Source organism: Carassius auratus, chromosome 15 (assembly GCF_003368295.1).
Source record: "Carassius auratus strain Wakin chromosome 15, ASM336829v1, whole genome shotgun sequence".
Lineage (NCBI taxonomy): Eukaryota > Metazoa > Chordata > Actinopteri > Cypriniformes > Cyprinidae > Carassius > Carassius auratus.
Window position 1 is genome coordinate 14,400,335 of NC_039257.1, and position 16,196 is coordinate 14,416,530.

The 16,196-nt window shown below is 35.0% G+C and overlaps 1 protein-coding gene across 1 annotated transcript; it reads right to left on the reverse strand.

The window, feature by feature from the left end:
- Nucleotides 1-3,229: 3,229 nt before the first annotated feature.
- On the reverse strand, nucleotides 3,230-15,691 carry flot2b (flotillin 2b). The gene is made up of 11 exons (XM_026282615.1): nucleotides 15,643-15,691; nucleotides 14,189-14,270; nucleotides 13,616-13,706; nucleotides 11,560-11,683; nucleotides 11,343-11,461; nucleotides 10,625-10,738; nucleotides 10,407-10,526; nucleotides 10,062-10,276; nucleotides 6,235-6,418; nucleotides 5,967-6,116; nucleotides 3,230-5,067 (listed from the first exon to the last, which is right to left on the reverse strand). The coding sequence occupies exons 1-11, from the start codon at nucleotides 15,689-15,691 to the stop codon at nucleotides 5,035-5,037; spliced, it is 1,281 nt and encodes a 426-aa protein (XP_026138400.1). The 3' UTR covers nucleotides 3,230-5,034.
- Nucleotides 15,692-16,196: the final 505 nt, after the last annotated feature.

Consider the following 16,196-nt stretch of genomic DNA (forward strand, 5'->3'; position numbering starts at 1 on the left):
TCCATACATGTTATTATTTAAACGCTGCTTGTGATGGGCTTTGGTTCATCCTGTGACTTTCTCATCACCACCTGCATTTGTTGGTTATTAGCGTAGGTACAAAATAGATTTCAGTACTTCAATAAGTTGGTATATTAACATTATATCAGTTAATGAAATTATGGCATTTAACAGGAAATTTATGCAAAAACAATTTTTTTTTTTTTTTACAGTATTTTTTTTTTTTTACAGTGTAGGCTTATAACAAAAGTAATAATTTAAGTAAATATTCAATATTAAAATTTATTTTAAAATTGTTAATTGTTTTTAATATATATTTGAAATACATATTCAAAATAAATAATATGAATAATGCTAAATGTAAAAAAATATATAAATATTTTGTAAATAACTAATAAATATTATTAATTAATTTAAAATAAAGCTGAAATAAAGCGATGATAATAAGATGTTTTTCGTTACATGCCCTAACACCCTCGGAAGGCATCAGATGGTTATCTAGAGTGCATGAAAGAAAGATGATTGCGGTTGCACTTGATAATTGTCACCATAGCTCACTAGCTGTTAGGAGAGCTCAAAGCTGCTGGCGGCGCTGAAACAGAGAACACATTAATTACAGCCAGACTTCTCACTCACCGTCTCCATGAGTCAAGACTCTGACACTTCCACGCAGCAAACAAACAGACAGAGCAGTGGTTTTTCCACCGCTGATCTAGTTCTCCTCCTCTCTAAAGTGCTGTGAGGTTATTTTAATGTCATACCCGGAGGATGTGCATTCAAGGAGTTAAAAAAAAATCAGAATTAATGTGGTGGAACAGGCTTCTGCTAGTGGGATGTGGAGATCTCCACGCTTGCTGGCAGATTAAATACTGAGAGGATTAGAAGAGAAAGCTGACATTTAAGCATTTAGGCTTAATTATGCAAAATGTTTCATGTGGATTGAATGTCTTCAACAGTCACCCAGCAGAAATAAATAAATAAATAAATACTACATTGTTGAAATACTCCTATGTTCTCATAATGATGGAAAAGCTCTTAAATGTGTTTTACATTTAATTAGTTCTGTTGCATGCTTATATTACGCAAAGCTTGATGCTATTATGAAGCTTAGACACCTGATGCTGGACAGCGGCCCCATGTGCTTTAAGAAGAGTTCAATATGATGTGTTTCTCTGGAGATTTCATTCTATTCCACACAAGCTGCTCCAGAAACGTCATCGCATGGATCTCTTTCCTGCCCTGCAATGAGATTCAGTTACTCATTTAGACCTGAAATATGATGCACTAGGCTTTTGTTCCTCAAAGGCCTGATGCTTCGTATTTGATGTTCATATTTTAGCACGATTTTTCTAAAAAATTATGCATGAATAATTAAGGAAAGTTATTTCAGCCTGGTAAGTATTTATCTTGAAATATTAATGATTTAACCACTTTGAATTTATTGGTTTTCTTCATATATTGGTCATTCAATTTGATTTGATTTTCACCAAAGTCACAAATGGTACTGTGGCTACTTTCCATAAGTGGGCAAAGATCTCTCCAAAGGGACAATGCAGAATAATCACTGAGGTGAAAAGGAACCCTAGAATAACATCTTAAGATTCATTGAAGCTGGTTAACTTCTCTATTCATGCGTCAACCATACGTAAAACATTCAACAGGCATGGTATCCATGGAAGGACACCACGAAGGAAGAAACTGCTTTCCAAACCAAACATTTCAGCACACCTAAAGTTCACCAAAGACCACCTTGAGACCACTACACTACTGGGAAAATGTCTTTAGGAAGAACATGCAGTGCTATTTATACCATAAAAAGAAAACATGAAAACCCACAGTGAAGTATGGAGGTCTGCTTTGCTGCCTCTGGACATGGACCGCTTGCCATTGTGGAGGGGAAAAGGAATTCCCAAGTTTATCAGGATATCCTACCGGATAATCTCAAGGTGGCTGTCCGCAAGCTGAAGCTCAGAAGAAGTTGGTGATGCAGCAGGATAATGATCCTATAGTTTGAAGTTAATCTACTACAGAATGGCTTCAGAGACATATCATCTATTTTTTGGAGTGGGCCAGTCAAGCCCAGATCTCAACCCAATAGAGATGCTGTGGAAAGACCTCAGAGAGCCATTCACACCAAGCAGAAGCAGCTCTGTAAGGAGGAATGGTCCAAAATTACTCCTGGATGTTATGCAGGTCTAATACACAGCTACGTGAAGCGGTTGCTTGAGTTTTTTGCTGTGAAAGATGGTTAAACTAGTTATTAAAAAACTGTTTCACTTACTTTTTTCTCCATTACTTTGTGTGTTCAGTGGGTGTGTTCAATAAGACATGAAACATCATGTTTGTGTTTGTCAGCTTAGAAATATTGTGTTTGTTGATATTTGTGACTTTGGTGAAGGTCAGATCGCATTCCATGACCAATTTAAGCAGAAAACCAGGAAATCATAAATATTTCACTCACTTCTTCTTTCCACTGTAGACGTTTTGACCATGCTGGCTTAGAAATGTATGTATTAACTTCTATAGGTCTTTGCTATTTCAGCCGGTCCACCAAAACCAACCTAAAACCAGAAAAGGTGATGTTAAAGGAATTAAACATTTTAGAAAGTAAGCTACAAAGAATAGTCAACTAGATTTGTTTTTATTTTAATGCGTTAAAGTGTAATGATGATGGATGGTGATATGAAAACGAGGCTCTGCATTTTAAATAGGGTTTTATTTAAATAAATAAATTAATAAAAATAAAACATTCTACAAGTGATTTTTGAAGTCAGTTTTGACTGGGAGAAACAAATGACATACATTTCAAAAAATTTCAGCACAGCACAACAGTTAATAGTTGAACTTCTTTTAAAACGAGTTGTGTGAACGATCCTCCTGTGATATTGGATTTGAGTAACAGCGCAGTCTGTTTCACACTGTTTTTGGTCGTTTTTCTTTTGTACACAGTTATAAAGCTGTGAAATAGTACTGCCAATGTTTATTTTTTAAAGCTAAAATACGCCATTTGTGTTTTCACGGTCGTTTGTTTGAGGATTAGTCTTTTATAAGAGCAATCCTGCACTGCACATCTTATCCACACGGTGTCAGTGTTTCGCAACAAACACCCTCTGCACGGTTAGCGATTCGTGTCTTCAATCATTCTTATACGACAAAAGGAGACTTTAATTTCATAAAGTTGACACGGTTTATATGAGCATTTTAATGGAATGAAAGAAAATCGACAGAGACGGGGTCACATTAGATTTATTACATTTGGAAATACATACATGCACCATAAACATGCTGAGTTAAATCTGTGTAAAGAGCATGTATAAAACTACCAAATCCTCCCCATATCGACAATGGCAAGTTGGGGTTAGTTTGTGTGACCCACTAAAGGAAAAGCACATCTGAGCTTTGTCCTGTCATTGTCCTGAGCTGTGTCCTGTCCTTCTACGGTTCCTATAATGTTTGTCCAGTACACAGTATAGTGTATTACCAATGCCATACAAAGCACATAAACAGTCGATGATGCGCTAATGCTAAATGGCTAAACCTGACATGGCTTTAATAGTTCTGAATTAATCAAACATATCAGAGTGTTAAAAAATAAAGAAAAAGAAACTGCGTAAAGAGTCAAGGTTTCCAGTGCCTCTTACCCATGCTAAAACTAAATAAATAAATCAGTTTTATAAAGATTTAATAAAAATGGACGGTAAAGGGACACAAACTATGATTAAAATCTATATATCACAAAGAGGAGTGTGATCTCCTGGCTTTACCGTTTGTTTGTTTTTCATTAGCATGTCAAATTAACACAAGGAAAAGTGACTTTGTCCCTTCCCAGCAGAATAAATGTAGAAGCATGTTAAACTTTACTGCAAACCGCCACTCGCTCTGAACCGAATGAGGAAACCGAGGTAATAAACTTTCACAGTGACTAGAGTACACCATCTAGATAAACCACTACAAAACAGAACATTATTGTCCATAAATGGCGATGTCAATGCATCCCATGACAGCTATCGAGTATCTTATGTAACTCTTGTTAATATTTAAAAAGATTTTGTTAGGCATGGGTGTCAAACAACTATACAAAATGATCTTAAAAATGGCTCAACTCTTATTGTCATGAAACTATATTAACAGCATCGGATTGGTTGGATATCCAAACATCAAACAACAAATGATAAATCTCTCCAGAACTAAATTTCTTAAAAAAACAAAAAATAAAAACAGATTTTGTCCAATAATATCAATTTAACAAAACAAAGCACACATACAATCCAACGATATTAAAAATGCCCAAGCGACGAGATTGATCTGAACTAATGATTTAAGTTGGCAAGATGGCTGGGTTTATAAAGGCCATGTCTATTTATGTGTCAGCAACATCTAAAAAAAAAGAGGAGCACTTGGCTTCATTCTACCAAAGATGACACTGAAGTTTACCCGTGAAGCAATACTTTTGTCCAAGAGCTTAGTGTACTGAATGCTACTCGCTACTCGCAACAGTGACAGTCTTCCTGAATGTTAGAAATCATGGCAGGATCTGTAAGGTATAACGTCGCCTCTTTGTAGACAGAAATATGCTTTAATATGAATGAAGAAACAGTGCTTGACTTTGGACGGATACAAAGATTTGATTGTAATCTAAACTAAAGCTGACTCACCATTGAGTGTTAAAGTGTCTTAGTAGTGTAGAGATAAAAGTGTATAAAACAGTAAAGAAAAAGTGTGATAGGTAGAGTTTTGTATGCTGACACTACAGAAATTTATAACAAAACAAAAAGCAGTACTAATTGTTCTAGTGGTCTCTGACGTGTGTACAATGACTCCAGCAACAAGTGAACTGAGGAATGTGGGAGCAGCAGTGCATGCAGATATTCTGGTCCTATAAAAAAACATTAAGGCACCAGAGGTATCAAAAATCTACTTGTTTCTTTAAATAATAATAATAATAATAATAAAAGATTTCCAAGTCTTCTAAAGGCAGTTTCTGTGAGTGCATACAACATATCATGAAGGAGACGCAACTGATTGACTTCCTGCTTAAGCACCCGTCATCTTCTGCAACAGAGGGATCTGTGAAAGTACAGACACATCAAGCAGATCATTATCTGATGACATATCACACAACAATATTCTATACATGGTAGGAATGGAACTGCATTATGAGCCTGATTTGCAAAATATATATCATATTAGAGATTTTTTTAATTCAATTAGTTATTATTTCTTATTCAGAAATGTGATCAGTATTGTTAATGGATATTTATTAATTTATTTAGCAGACACGTTTATCCAAAGATAAAAAACAAAGCGATCAATCTTATATTTTTAAACTTTTCATACCGGACATTATAATTGTGTGAAGCCTAAATTCACTTGTAGCCTTTAGAGTTTTAAAGTTATGTTTTACTATTTATGAAGATATGAACATAAAAATCAGACATTTACAATCTTTACTAATCTGGGTTTGAGAAGCAAAATGTACAATGTACAAATTTTACAACTGTTGTCTATTATTTAAAAAATAAAGTATGAGTTATGTTACTTTTTGTGGGTTATTTATCAACTCGGATAAATATTAGATTATGCATAGGGACCAGATCTCACTGTTAACTAGTTGCTTATTAGCATGCTTATTATTAACATATTGGCTTTTTATCAGCACTTATAAAACACATATTCTACATTCCTAATCATAACCAATACCTAAACTAAACAACAACCTTGCTGACTATTAATAAGCAGCAAACTAGTAGTTTACTGAGGCAAAACTCGAAGTTAATGGTTTGTTATTAGTGAGAATTAGACTATAAAATAAAGTGTGACCGATTACTTATTCATTTATAAATAAATAAATGTTTCATTAATTACTGACTGATTGCTGTGCATTTTAAACACTGTAAAACACCACAAATGCATGATTAACTTCAGCGTTTTGTGTCCTAATCGTTTGATTTAATGGCCAGTCTCACCTTGGACAGGTCCACACCCGTGAGTGCATTAACAGACACCGGCAGCTCAGCGAGGAGACGGTTCACCTCCCCGGTCACGCGGCTGCCATCCCCACTCAGAATAACAATCTCATTGGTCTTGGCCAGAGGCGCTGCTACCTTTCCAGCGATCTGTAGGTGTTGGACATTAGAAAATCTATATATGAAATCCAGGCCCATCCTATGCATCCCCATGTACAATTCAATCTCTATCAAGGTATTACAGATAACAGGAGAAACGTTCATTCACCTTGGGAAGTGCTTCCAGGACGAGCGCAGTCTTGGCGGCTTCTCCGTACTGCTGGTAGGCCTCTGCCTTCAGCCTCATACTCTCGGCCTCGGCCTTCCCCACGGATTCGATAGAGATGGCCTCTGCCTCTCCGATCTTCCTGATCTTCTCTGCCTCAGCCTGAGCAGTCAGCACTTTCTTCATCCTGTTCAGTGTCACCAATATAACACAGTTCATCTTGGTGTGTCACAGATCTGTTCCTCAAATACATCATGGATACATGATTAATCAGACATCCTATTCGGGTTTGATGCAACATCTGTGGCACATCTGTGAAACATTATTCTGAAAGTAGAAGAGAAGCACAGATGGACACTAAAAGATTGCAGGTTCAAATCCCACAAGGGACCATCCATCAACTAGCAAGGCACTTCATCATGGTTATACAACAACATGCTGAGGTCCTGTTTCACTTCAAAATCAAACGATAAAAAAAGCTATTATATTTTTTAAATACTTTTAAATATATCCCCACCCAAATTCTCATGATCATATTGTCTCCAGAGTGTTTTGTACTTTCCACTTTCCTCAGTGGTGCTAATTTGTTATTCTCTTTAAAAGTGCGTGCCACTATATTTCAGTGAATGTTTTAGCAAAAAAAAAAAAAAAAAAGCTATATATAGCTTTTCCTTTCCTCCAAGCAAAATGTGTTTATATACACAAATATATACATATATATTTGTATATATACACATATTATATATAATTAATATTACATATAGTAATAAATTATTATTATATATTATATATAGTTATATATGTTTTCATATACTTGCGTATACTATATATATTTTTCTTTATATATTTTTATATATATATATAAATTATATTATATTGTGTTTTTTATTTATGTCTATTTCCGATTTTATTGTTTTAACAAATGCATTATTTTATTATTAATAACTTTACTTTAAAATAATTAATACAAATAACATTATAATAAAACATAATTGCAATGTATTAAAAAATCCATATATTTAGATGATAGATAGATAGAATAGATAGAAAACAGAGATTCTCTAGGAGAGCTGGACAGGCCAATAGAAAGTCCTTTACCTATCAGCAGGATTGGTGTCTGCTCCTTTGTGCAAGGAGGATCAGGCTGAGCACTGACAGAGCACTACAAAATCACCTCAAATGGCTTACACATAACACACTAATAAGCTTCTAATATCCAAATCCGTTAAAGGATTTTTAGGCTGCATTAATTAGGTAAACCGGAACCAGAAACACTTCCCATAACACCTGATGTACTTGCTATATCATTAGAAGAATGGCATGTACACCAATATTAGTCTGTTTCTCCCTTATTCAGAGGGTCACCGTAGCCACCAGATCCAGTCTGTATCCAGATCAGAGGGTCACTGCAGTCACCCGGATCCAGTACGTATCCAGACCAGATGGTGGATCAGCACCTAGAAAGGACCTCTACATCCCTGAAATGACAGTGGAGACCAGGACAACTAGAGCCCCAGATACAGATCCCCTGTAAAGACCTTGTCTCAGAGGAGCACCAGGACAAGACCACAGGAAACAGATGATTCTTCTGCACAATCTGACTTTGCTGCAGCCTGGAATTGAACTACTGGTTTCCTTTCCTAAACATCCTTTAGGCATATAGGCATGTAACCTATAGGCCATTTCGTGTTCAAGCGCGCATAAAGCACCAGCAAATTAAATGATTATGAATGTGCCCGGGGAGAAGAAGACATTTTAATTATTTATTAATAAACTAGTGCTTTCTCAGTCAGCGTCGGCTGCAAAGATGAAGTTACCGAATGCAGAAGTGGACTCGTCATCTTCACAGTAATTGAAGAGAATAAAATTAGAAAAATTAGAGAATAAATATATATATATATAATGTTTTTTTTATTGGTTCGTTTAATAGTAGACCTTCAAGATATTATTTTATTCCCATAGATTTCTTTTTTTTGAGGAAAGTTGGTGCTTTATTGTTTGACGCGCTCCGTTTCACAGACACTGGCAGAAAGCGCACCCTTTCCCCCCTCTATTTTTACAAAAGGTCAAGATATTGGTGTTATTGCGAGTGTCATTTTTTATTCATTTATTGGTTTTATTATTATATTTTTTTTACAAATGATTTAGCCTATAAGGCTACTCTTATTTGTATGACCAAAAATTACGAATAGCCTATTTTAAGTACTTTCTGAAGGAAAAATGCAATGGATTACACGGGTGCCTCCATGTCATGCAGTAAGCAGGATAATACTCCCACACTTCTCATAAACACTTAATTTGCATATCTATAATGCATATTAATCTAAATTAGTAGCTTAGTAACTGTAGCAGTCCTACTCCTTTCCATGAGAGATCAAGTGAGGGATCTTTGTCCTGTCTCCACACTGTATATCTGCAGCTGTGGCATTGCTCGAAACAGCAGCTTGGCACATTTTAACATCAATACACAGAGAGCAAAGGCTCTGGTTTGAGACTGTAAATAGCAAGTCAATATATCCCCAGTGCTTTCTGATGTCATACTGCCTTGGACTCAGATTCTGAAACACTTGTGTAGTGAATTTTATGTGGACTGTATACAAATCTTTGAGAAGTGACTGATCTATCCACCTTTTTCTTGTCGTAAAAATGGGCGCGGGTGGATAGGCTACTTGTTTAATTTCATAAAACAAAACATTTTAATTAAATTGTGAAAAGCCAAATAATCATATAATAATATGTTACAAAAAACATTTAGTGGATGTATTAGGCTATTTTATTATTATTAATAATAATTAGAACAACAACAAAAACATCTTTTGTTCATATTTATAATTGCCCAGCTCCCCCTGTCAGTGATCTAGCACCCCCTCAGCACCTGTGTTCAAAATTCCCTGGCGCCGCCCACTAGTTGTCAGGCATGCATACAAACAGACGGAGGCCACACAAACTACTCAGCACTAATCTGAGTTGCTGCAATGAAATTTCATCAAAATGGACTAGTCTGCTGCATCATGTTTTCAATTAGATTTTCGGGGTGTCTTTTAATTCAGCCCTCTGTAGATTGATAATATAATTTACATCAAACAATGTGGCATCCTTTCATTCCTAACATATCACCCAGTCCAGATCAGTACAGATATCCAGCGTGATGTATGATCATTGAGATCTGATGTGTTTTCAAAGTGCAGTGTAGATAGACAGACAGACATACAGATATATGGATGGATGGAAGGAAGGAAGGATGGACGGATAGATGGATGGATGAATGAAGGAATGAATGAATGAATGAATGAATGAATGAATGAATGAATGAATGAATGGATGGATGGATGGATGGAAGGAAGGAAGGATGGACCGATGGATGGACGGATGAATGGATGGATGGAAGGATGGATGGACAGACGGATAGATGGCTGGATGAATGAATGAATGAATTAATTAATGAATGGAAGGATGGATGGATGGAAGGAAGGAAGGAAGGATGGACCGATGGATGGACGGATAGATGGATGGATGAATTAATTAATTAATTAATTAATGGATGGAAGGATGGATGGATGGATGGATGGATGGAAGGAAGGATGGATGGATAGATGGATGGATGGATAGATGGACGAACGGAAGGATGGATGGATGGATGGATGGATAGAAGGACGAACGGAAGGATGGATGGATGGATGGATGGATGGATGGACAGATGGACGAACGGAAGGATGGATGGATGGATTGACGGAAAGAAAGATGATAGATAGATAGATAGATAGATAGATAGATAGATAGATAGATAGATAGATAGATAGATAGATAGATAGATAGATAGCACCACTCACTTCTGTCCTTCTGCCAGCTGCTGCATCTTGTAAGCCTCTGCTTCAGCAGGACGCTTGACTGTTGAAATCAGCTCCTTCTCTGTCCTCTCAATTTCTTTCTCCTCAATGGAGATCTGCTTTTTCCTCTGCACAACCTCGATTTCGATCTCCTCCAATCTGATCTTCTGCTGCTCTTTAGCTGCCTGTAGTTCATAGGCCAGCTGAGACTCTGCTTTCTGTGTAGAAGAGAGACACATTTCATACAATTACTAGCACTCTCATCTGAGACTGCTCACATCCGGCCAGCTAACAAGATGACTTTGATTGAAGACGATGGTCCTGGATTGAAATTAATTTTAATCCAACCTTAGTGTTCACTTCTTGATTGAAAGCAGCTTTCTGCAGCTCCAGCTCTCGCTTGGAGTCAGCCATTTTAGTGTCGGCCAAGAACTTCACATCCATCATTTCTTTCTTGCACTCAGCTTCCTGATCAGGGAGGTGGGAGAAAACAGAAGCTAATGAAAGCCACACATCGAATGGATAATGCATTAGCAATAAAAACAATGAAGCCTGAAGTCTCTTACTCTAATCCCAGCATCCCTCTCTGCCTCGGCCACTCCGATGTCAGCGTCCCTTTGTACAGCCGCTGTCTGAGTTTTTCCAAGAGAGCTCAGGTAGTCCAGCTTATCATAGACATCCTGTAAAGAAAAAACAAGTGTCAATATAATTTTTTTAATTCAATTTGTATTCAAATGCTACTATTACAATTACTAAAATTAATTTAATATGTAAAATAATTAATTGAATTATGATTAAATTAAATAGAAATTAACTAAACAGATTTAAATTGAAATAAATTAAATAAATTAAAAATAAAAGCTAATTACAAATTTTAATAAATACTATAAGTTGTGCTGTCAAATTGATTAATCGCATAAAAAAATACACTGTCTGTTTACATAATATATAATAACATATTTAAATATTTACATGTATATGTAATCATATTGATTTATACAATATATAAATATTACATATATTTCTGTGTGTGTGTTTATATACTCTAGACACATATATTATGTAAACACAAACATTTTTTTGGGATACAATACATTGATTTGACAGCACTAACTATAATATTATTTTAATATTAATGTTATTTTTATTATACAAGACATCCCCTTGATTTACTGTATACATGTATACTGGTTGAAGGTCATATTGAGGTCTAGAATGAAGGCGGGTCACTTCTACACCTTTTCCATGCACGTGATTTTGCATTAAGAAACACACACGTCTTACTTTTATAGTGAAGCTGAGGATCTCAATCCCCATCCGACCCACATCAGGAGCTGCCACCTCCCTCACCAGCCGAGCGAACTCATCTCTGTCCTGGTAGATCTGCTCCACGGTCAAAGTGCCTGTCGTAAGAACAGCAACAGAACATCAGCTCCGTAGAATCACACACATAAGCTTTGTTTTTTAATGAGGCTACTGTAATTGGTAGTTATCTATTAACCTAAGATAGAACGTAAATGTCCCTCCAGGGTTTGCAGGACCACAGCCTTGATTTCCATGACAGACTTTCCCAGAAACTGCTCACAGGCAACCGCCAGCAAGTCTTTGTCGGTCATAACCTTGACCTGATGGAGACACAAAGCAAGAGTTAAACCAGCTTTTTTAACTCTTCAAAAATAATGAGAAATAAAAGTTAAAAGATGTACTTCTATTCAAAGGTTTAGAGACATTACAAAATGTTAGGTGGGCATTATTCCAGCGTTCAGTGTAGGGTTATTAAAATAAACTAAAACCATACAAACTAAAAATAAAATATTTAAACAAAACTTTCACTTATTCTATTTCAGCTACTTTCCAAGGCAACATTTCTCATTTTTGTATTTAACTTGATCGTAAAATGGTACTAAAACAACTAAAACTGAAATAAAATGAATAAAAACTATACAGACATTTATTTTTAACAGGGATGTAACGATTCACTCAACTCACGATTCGATTCACGATTTTGATTTCAAGATTCGATTCGCAATTTTTTTTTTACAAAATGAGTTTTAGGACTAATTGTAAAATTAAATGTGTCCTTTTATTATATGGAAATGCTGCACGTTTCTTTGTGAAATTGAAATATAACACTATAAAGATATACTAATATAGCACTTGCGTATTATTGCCTTTTGTTGGTTTTGATTGCTTTTGTTGTCCTCATTTGTACGTCACTTTGCATAAAAGTGTCTGCTAAATAACAAAATGTAAAAATAATGTAAATGTAAGTAAAAAAACTAAATGGAAATTTTAAAACAAGCCCCAAATCAAATATATAAGAAACAAATAAAAGAACTCCCTTCATATAAAGTAAATAAGGCTTTGTCTGTGCTCTTTCCAAAAGCAACCACTGCATTTTTAATAATGATCCAAACAAAGATGCTGCATACATGTAACATGAGCAGTTTTTAATCTAAATTAGATTGTATGATTTCCAAATTTGAAGCAGAAACAGAATTGTTTGACTTCAGTTTTGTGAAACTATACATAAAAAATATCTGTATGAAACAGAAGCAGATTCACTCTCAGCCTGCAGGTGGCGCTTAAAGCGTTTCCTTGGTTTCTGCTGTAAAGAAAGCAGCGCTGCACTTATTAACTTTAATATGCATTATACAGAAGAAAAAATACCACCTAAACTTTTCTAAAGACAGTAAGTTCCTTTCAGATATACTTTCATATACCGTATTTTCCAGACTATAAGTCGCACTTTTTTTTATAGTTTGGCTGGTCCTGCGACTTATAGTCAGGTGCGACTTATTTATCAATATTAATTTGACAAGAACCAAGAGAAATGAACTAAGAGAAATGAACCAATAGAAAATATTACCGTCTACAGCCGCTAGAGGGCGCTCTGTGCTGCTCAGTGCTCCTGTAGTCTACACTGAAGACAGAGCGCCCTCTCGTGGCTGTAGACGGTAATGTTTTCTCTTGGTTCTTGGTTCTAAATAAATGTGACTTATAGTCCAGTGCGACATATAGATTTTTTTTTTCCTCATCATGACGTATTTTTGGACTGATGCGACTTATTCTCAGGTGCGACTTATAGTACGAAAAATATGGTAAGCTTCTACCTCTAATTGAATCATGATTTGTTTAGCATCTCAACCAATTTGAAAAAAACCACAACAAAATAAAAATATTACGAAAAACTATAATAGTATCTTGATGATACTAAAATAACAAGTGTCACATGATCCTTCAGAAATCATTCTGATGTGCTGATTTGACACTCACAAAACATTACTTATTATCAATGTGCTGCTTAATATGTCTGTGCTAAATTGCTAAATGTTTTTAGGAATTTATCAATTTAATGCATCCTTACTCAATAAAAGTATTAATTTCTGTCAAAAAAATGCCAAACTTTCGAAGGATAGTCTATACCCTAACTTTCAAGACCCAAAAATGATGTACTGATACTAAGCTGCAATGAAGACTGCAATAATGATGAAATCATTATGAAAATCTACGAATGAATTTAATAAAACAACAGTAAATGAGCTCTGAGTGTTTACTTGAGCAACTCCTGTCACTGTAATAGCGACTCCCTCCGCTGTCTCCACGTCTTCACACTTAGGCTGTAGTGTCATTATCTCTAGTGTAATTCTGGGGGAAGAAAATACCAAAGGTTAAACAGAACTAAACAATGCCTAAAGCAAGACAAACCAGATTTTCCAAAGCTTGTTAGCGTTGCAGAATTCAAAAAATGGGGCAGGAGTGCAAAGATAATGGCAGTGGCTGACAGGAAATTCAGTATGCAATCAGAGAGACGTTCACGGGAAAGAATGACGCAAACGCTCGATAGAAAAGCATCAGATCAGCTCATAAATCAACTCATTTAGCTGATCATGAAAATTTAACAGTTAACAGAAATAGTACCGCATCAGTATCTAATGACAAAAGATGTATACGATAAAAGATGACCTCTATACAACCAAACTGGTTTGACAAACACACCTGACCAGTTTTCTAAAGTCAGGCATTATAGTTACAGCTTAACATTGACTGTGTGTTGTTTTAGTGAACTTTGACTACATTTACTGCACTACAGAGTAAAATGTGATCCTCATTTATTTGACTGGCATTACCTCTGTGTGTCTGATATAAACCACCATGCCCACGCCCAGCCTCCCACCACATATGTCTTTTCATCTGAACCACAACAGGCACCTAAAAGAGAAGAAAAACACGTGTGACTGCAGTGATAATCTCAAAAGACACAGTCAAACATGAAACAATGATGAATCATACATGAAGTGAACTAGAAGATGCTGTGAAAGATGCCCAATCAAAAAAAAGGCATATCATGGTACTCTGACTACCATTAGTGTTGTTTTAGTATCATTGAAACACTATTATAGATTTAATTCATTTGTAAAAAAAAAATGTATTTGTATATATTTTGAAAGGTTTTTAGTAATATGTTGTTAGTTTTTTTTTATTATCATTTTTTAATTAGTTTTTAGTTGTTGTTTTTTTTTAAACACATATACAGTATATAGTTTTTTTTAGTATACATTTTTATTTCAGCTTTAGTTTTAGTTATTTTTGTGTCATTTTAATATCAAGTTAAACTAAATGAGAAATTTTGCCTTGGCAATTAGCTGAAATAAAATTAGTCTTTAAAAATGTTTACTTGGTTCCAGGGAGTGCTAAGGAAGCTGTGGAAAAAAAGTTTACACAAAAAAACTGAATATATATATATATATATATATATATATATATATATATATATATATATATATATATATATATATATCAAAGGAACTAACTTCCTAAATAGAACACATTTTTTTTGTATTCAAGTTTTCAAAACATTTAAATAAATGAAAAAATGAATTATATATGTACTGAGTAAAAACATTAAATAATAAATTTAAATATGTATCAAATAATATTTTATGAATATGTTAATATTAATTTCACAGTCTAAATGTGGTCTTTGTTCTTTTGGACCAAATGTTAATATAATAATATTCTTGGAGATACTCTGAAGTACCATGTAAATATGGTATTGTTTTATGATGTTTTCTAAATAATTATTAAACATAACAACATTACTTCTACATTTCTCAGCCTTTTAAAAGAAATCAGCTAAATGTAGCGTCACCATATCACTATTAAATTTCATCAGGATAAAAATAATATATTTAGTTATGAATGAATGTAAAGAGCTATCAAATATTAAATCACAATTAAAGTGCAACTGGATGCATCTAGCAAGCATAAGATACAGAAAAATAATAACTGCAAATACTTTTTCGTGGTTAAATATGTTTGCGCTCGAATTTATCATACTTAATCATATTTATCATAAACATTTTTAAACAGTTATGAATGACTCGTGTAAATAATGCGGAAGAGCTGATGAGCTAATGTAGTAACTTAGCTGTAGCTAGCTGGATGATATTACTAACCACACAATTCACAATACATGTGAAAACAAACATTTACACGCACACTTAATTAACCAATGAATGCAATAATTGGCTATACATATTAAACTCCTAATATCACAAGCAAAACACATATAACACGATACCTGACACAACGAGCGCTTCATTTGGTCCAACAGTCAAACAGCAACCCATTCTTGCATTTAATAACAAACAATAATCCTTTCGTGTGTATGCCTATATATTTAATAAAGCGGTTATTTAGCAGATTTTTGACTCGCAAAATGAATAAATCTCCGCCCTAGTAGGACAATAAATGTTTGTCAACACAGGCGACCCTGCCCACCGCCACAGGAAGAAAGGAAGGGCGCGTGATAGTGTACGGCTGTGAGCTCAATCCTAGCAAGCGCCCTACCTAGGCAACACGTCTGAGCGTTCGAAGGCGCCTAAGATGCCGTCTACGTAGGCAGCACACTAGGAATTTGAAACACAGGCTGTGTTGTCATGATTACTGTAAATGCTGACTGTATTCATGTCTCTGCAGTACGTTCTTTGATGAACTGCATGGATATGCGCTATGTGTTGTGAATGTGATATTGTGTTTTATTAGCTTTTGAATGTTCATCTACATATTTTGATAGTTTTTAAATGTGTATTCTCATTCTGTCGCCATTTATTTTTTTCATTTCATTTCAGTAGC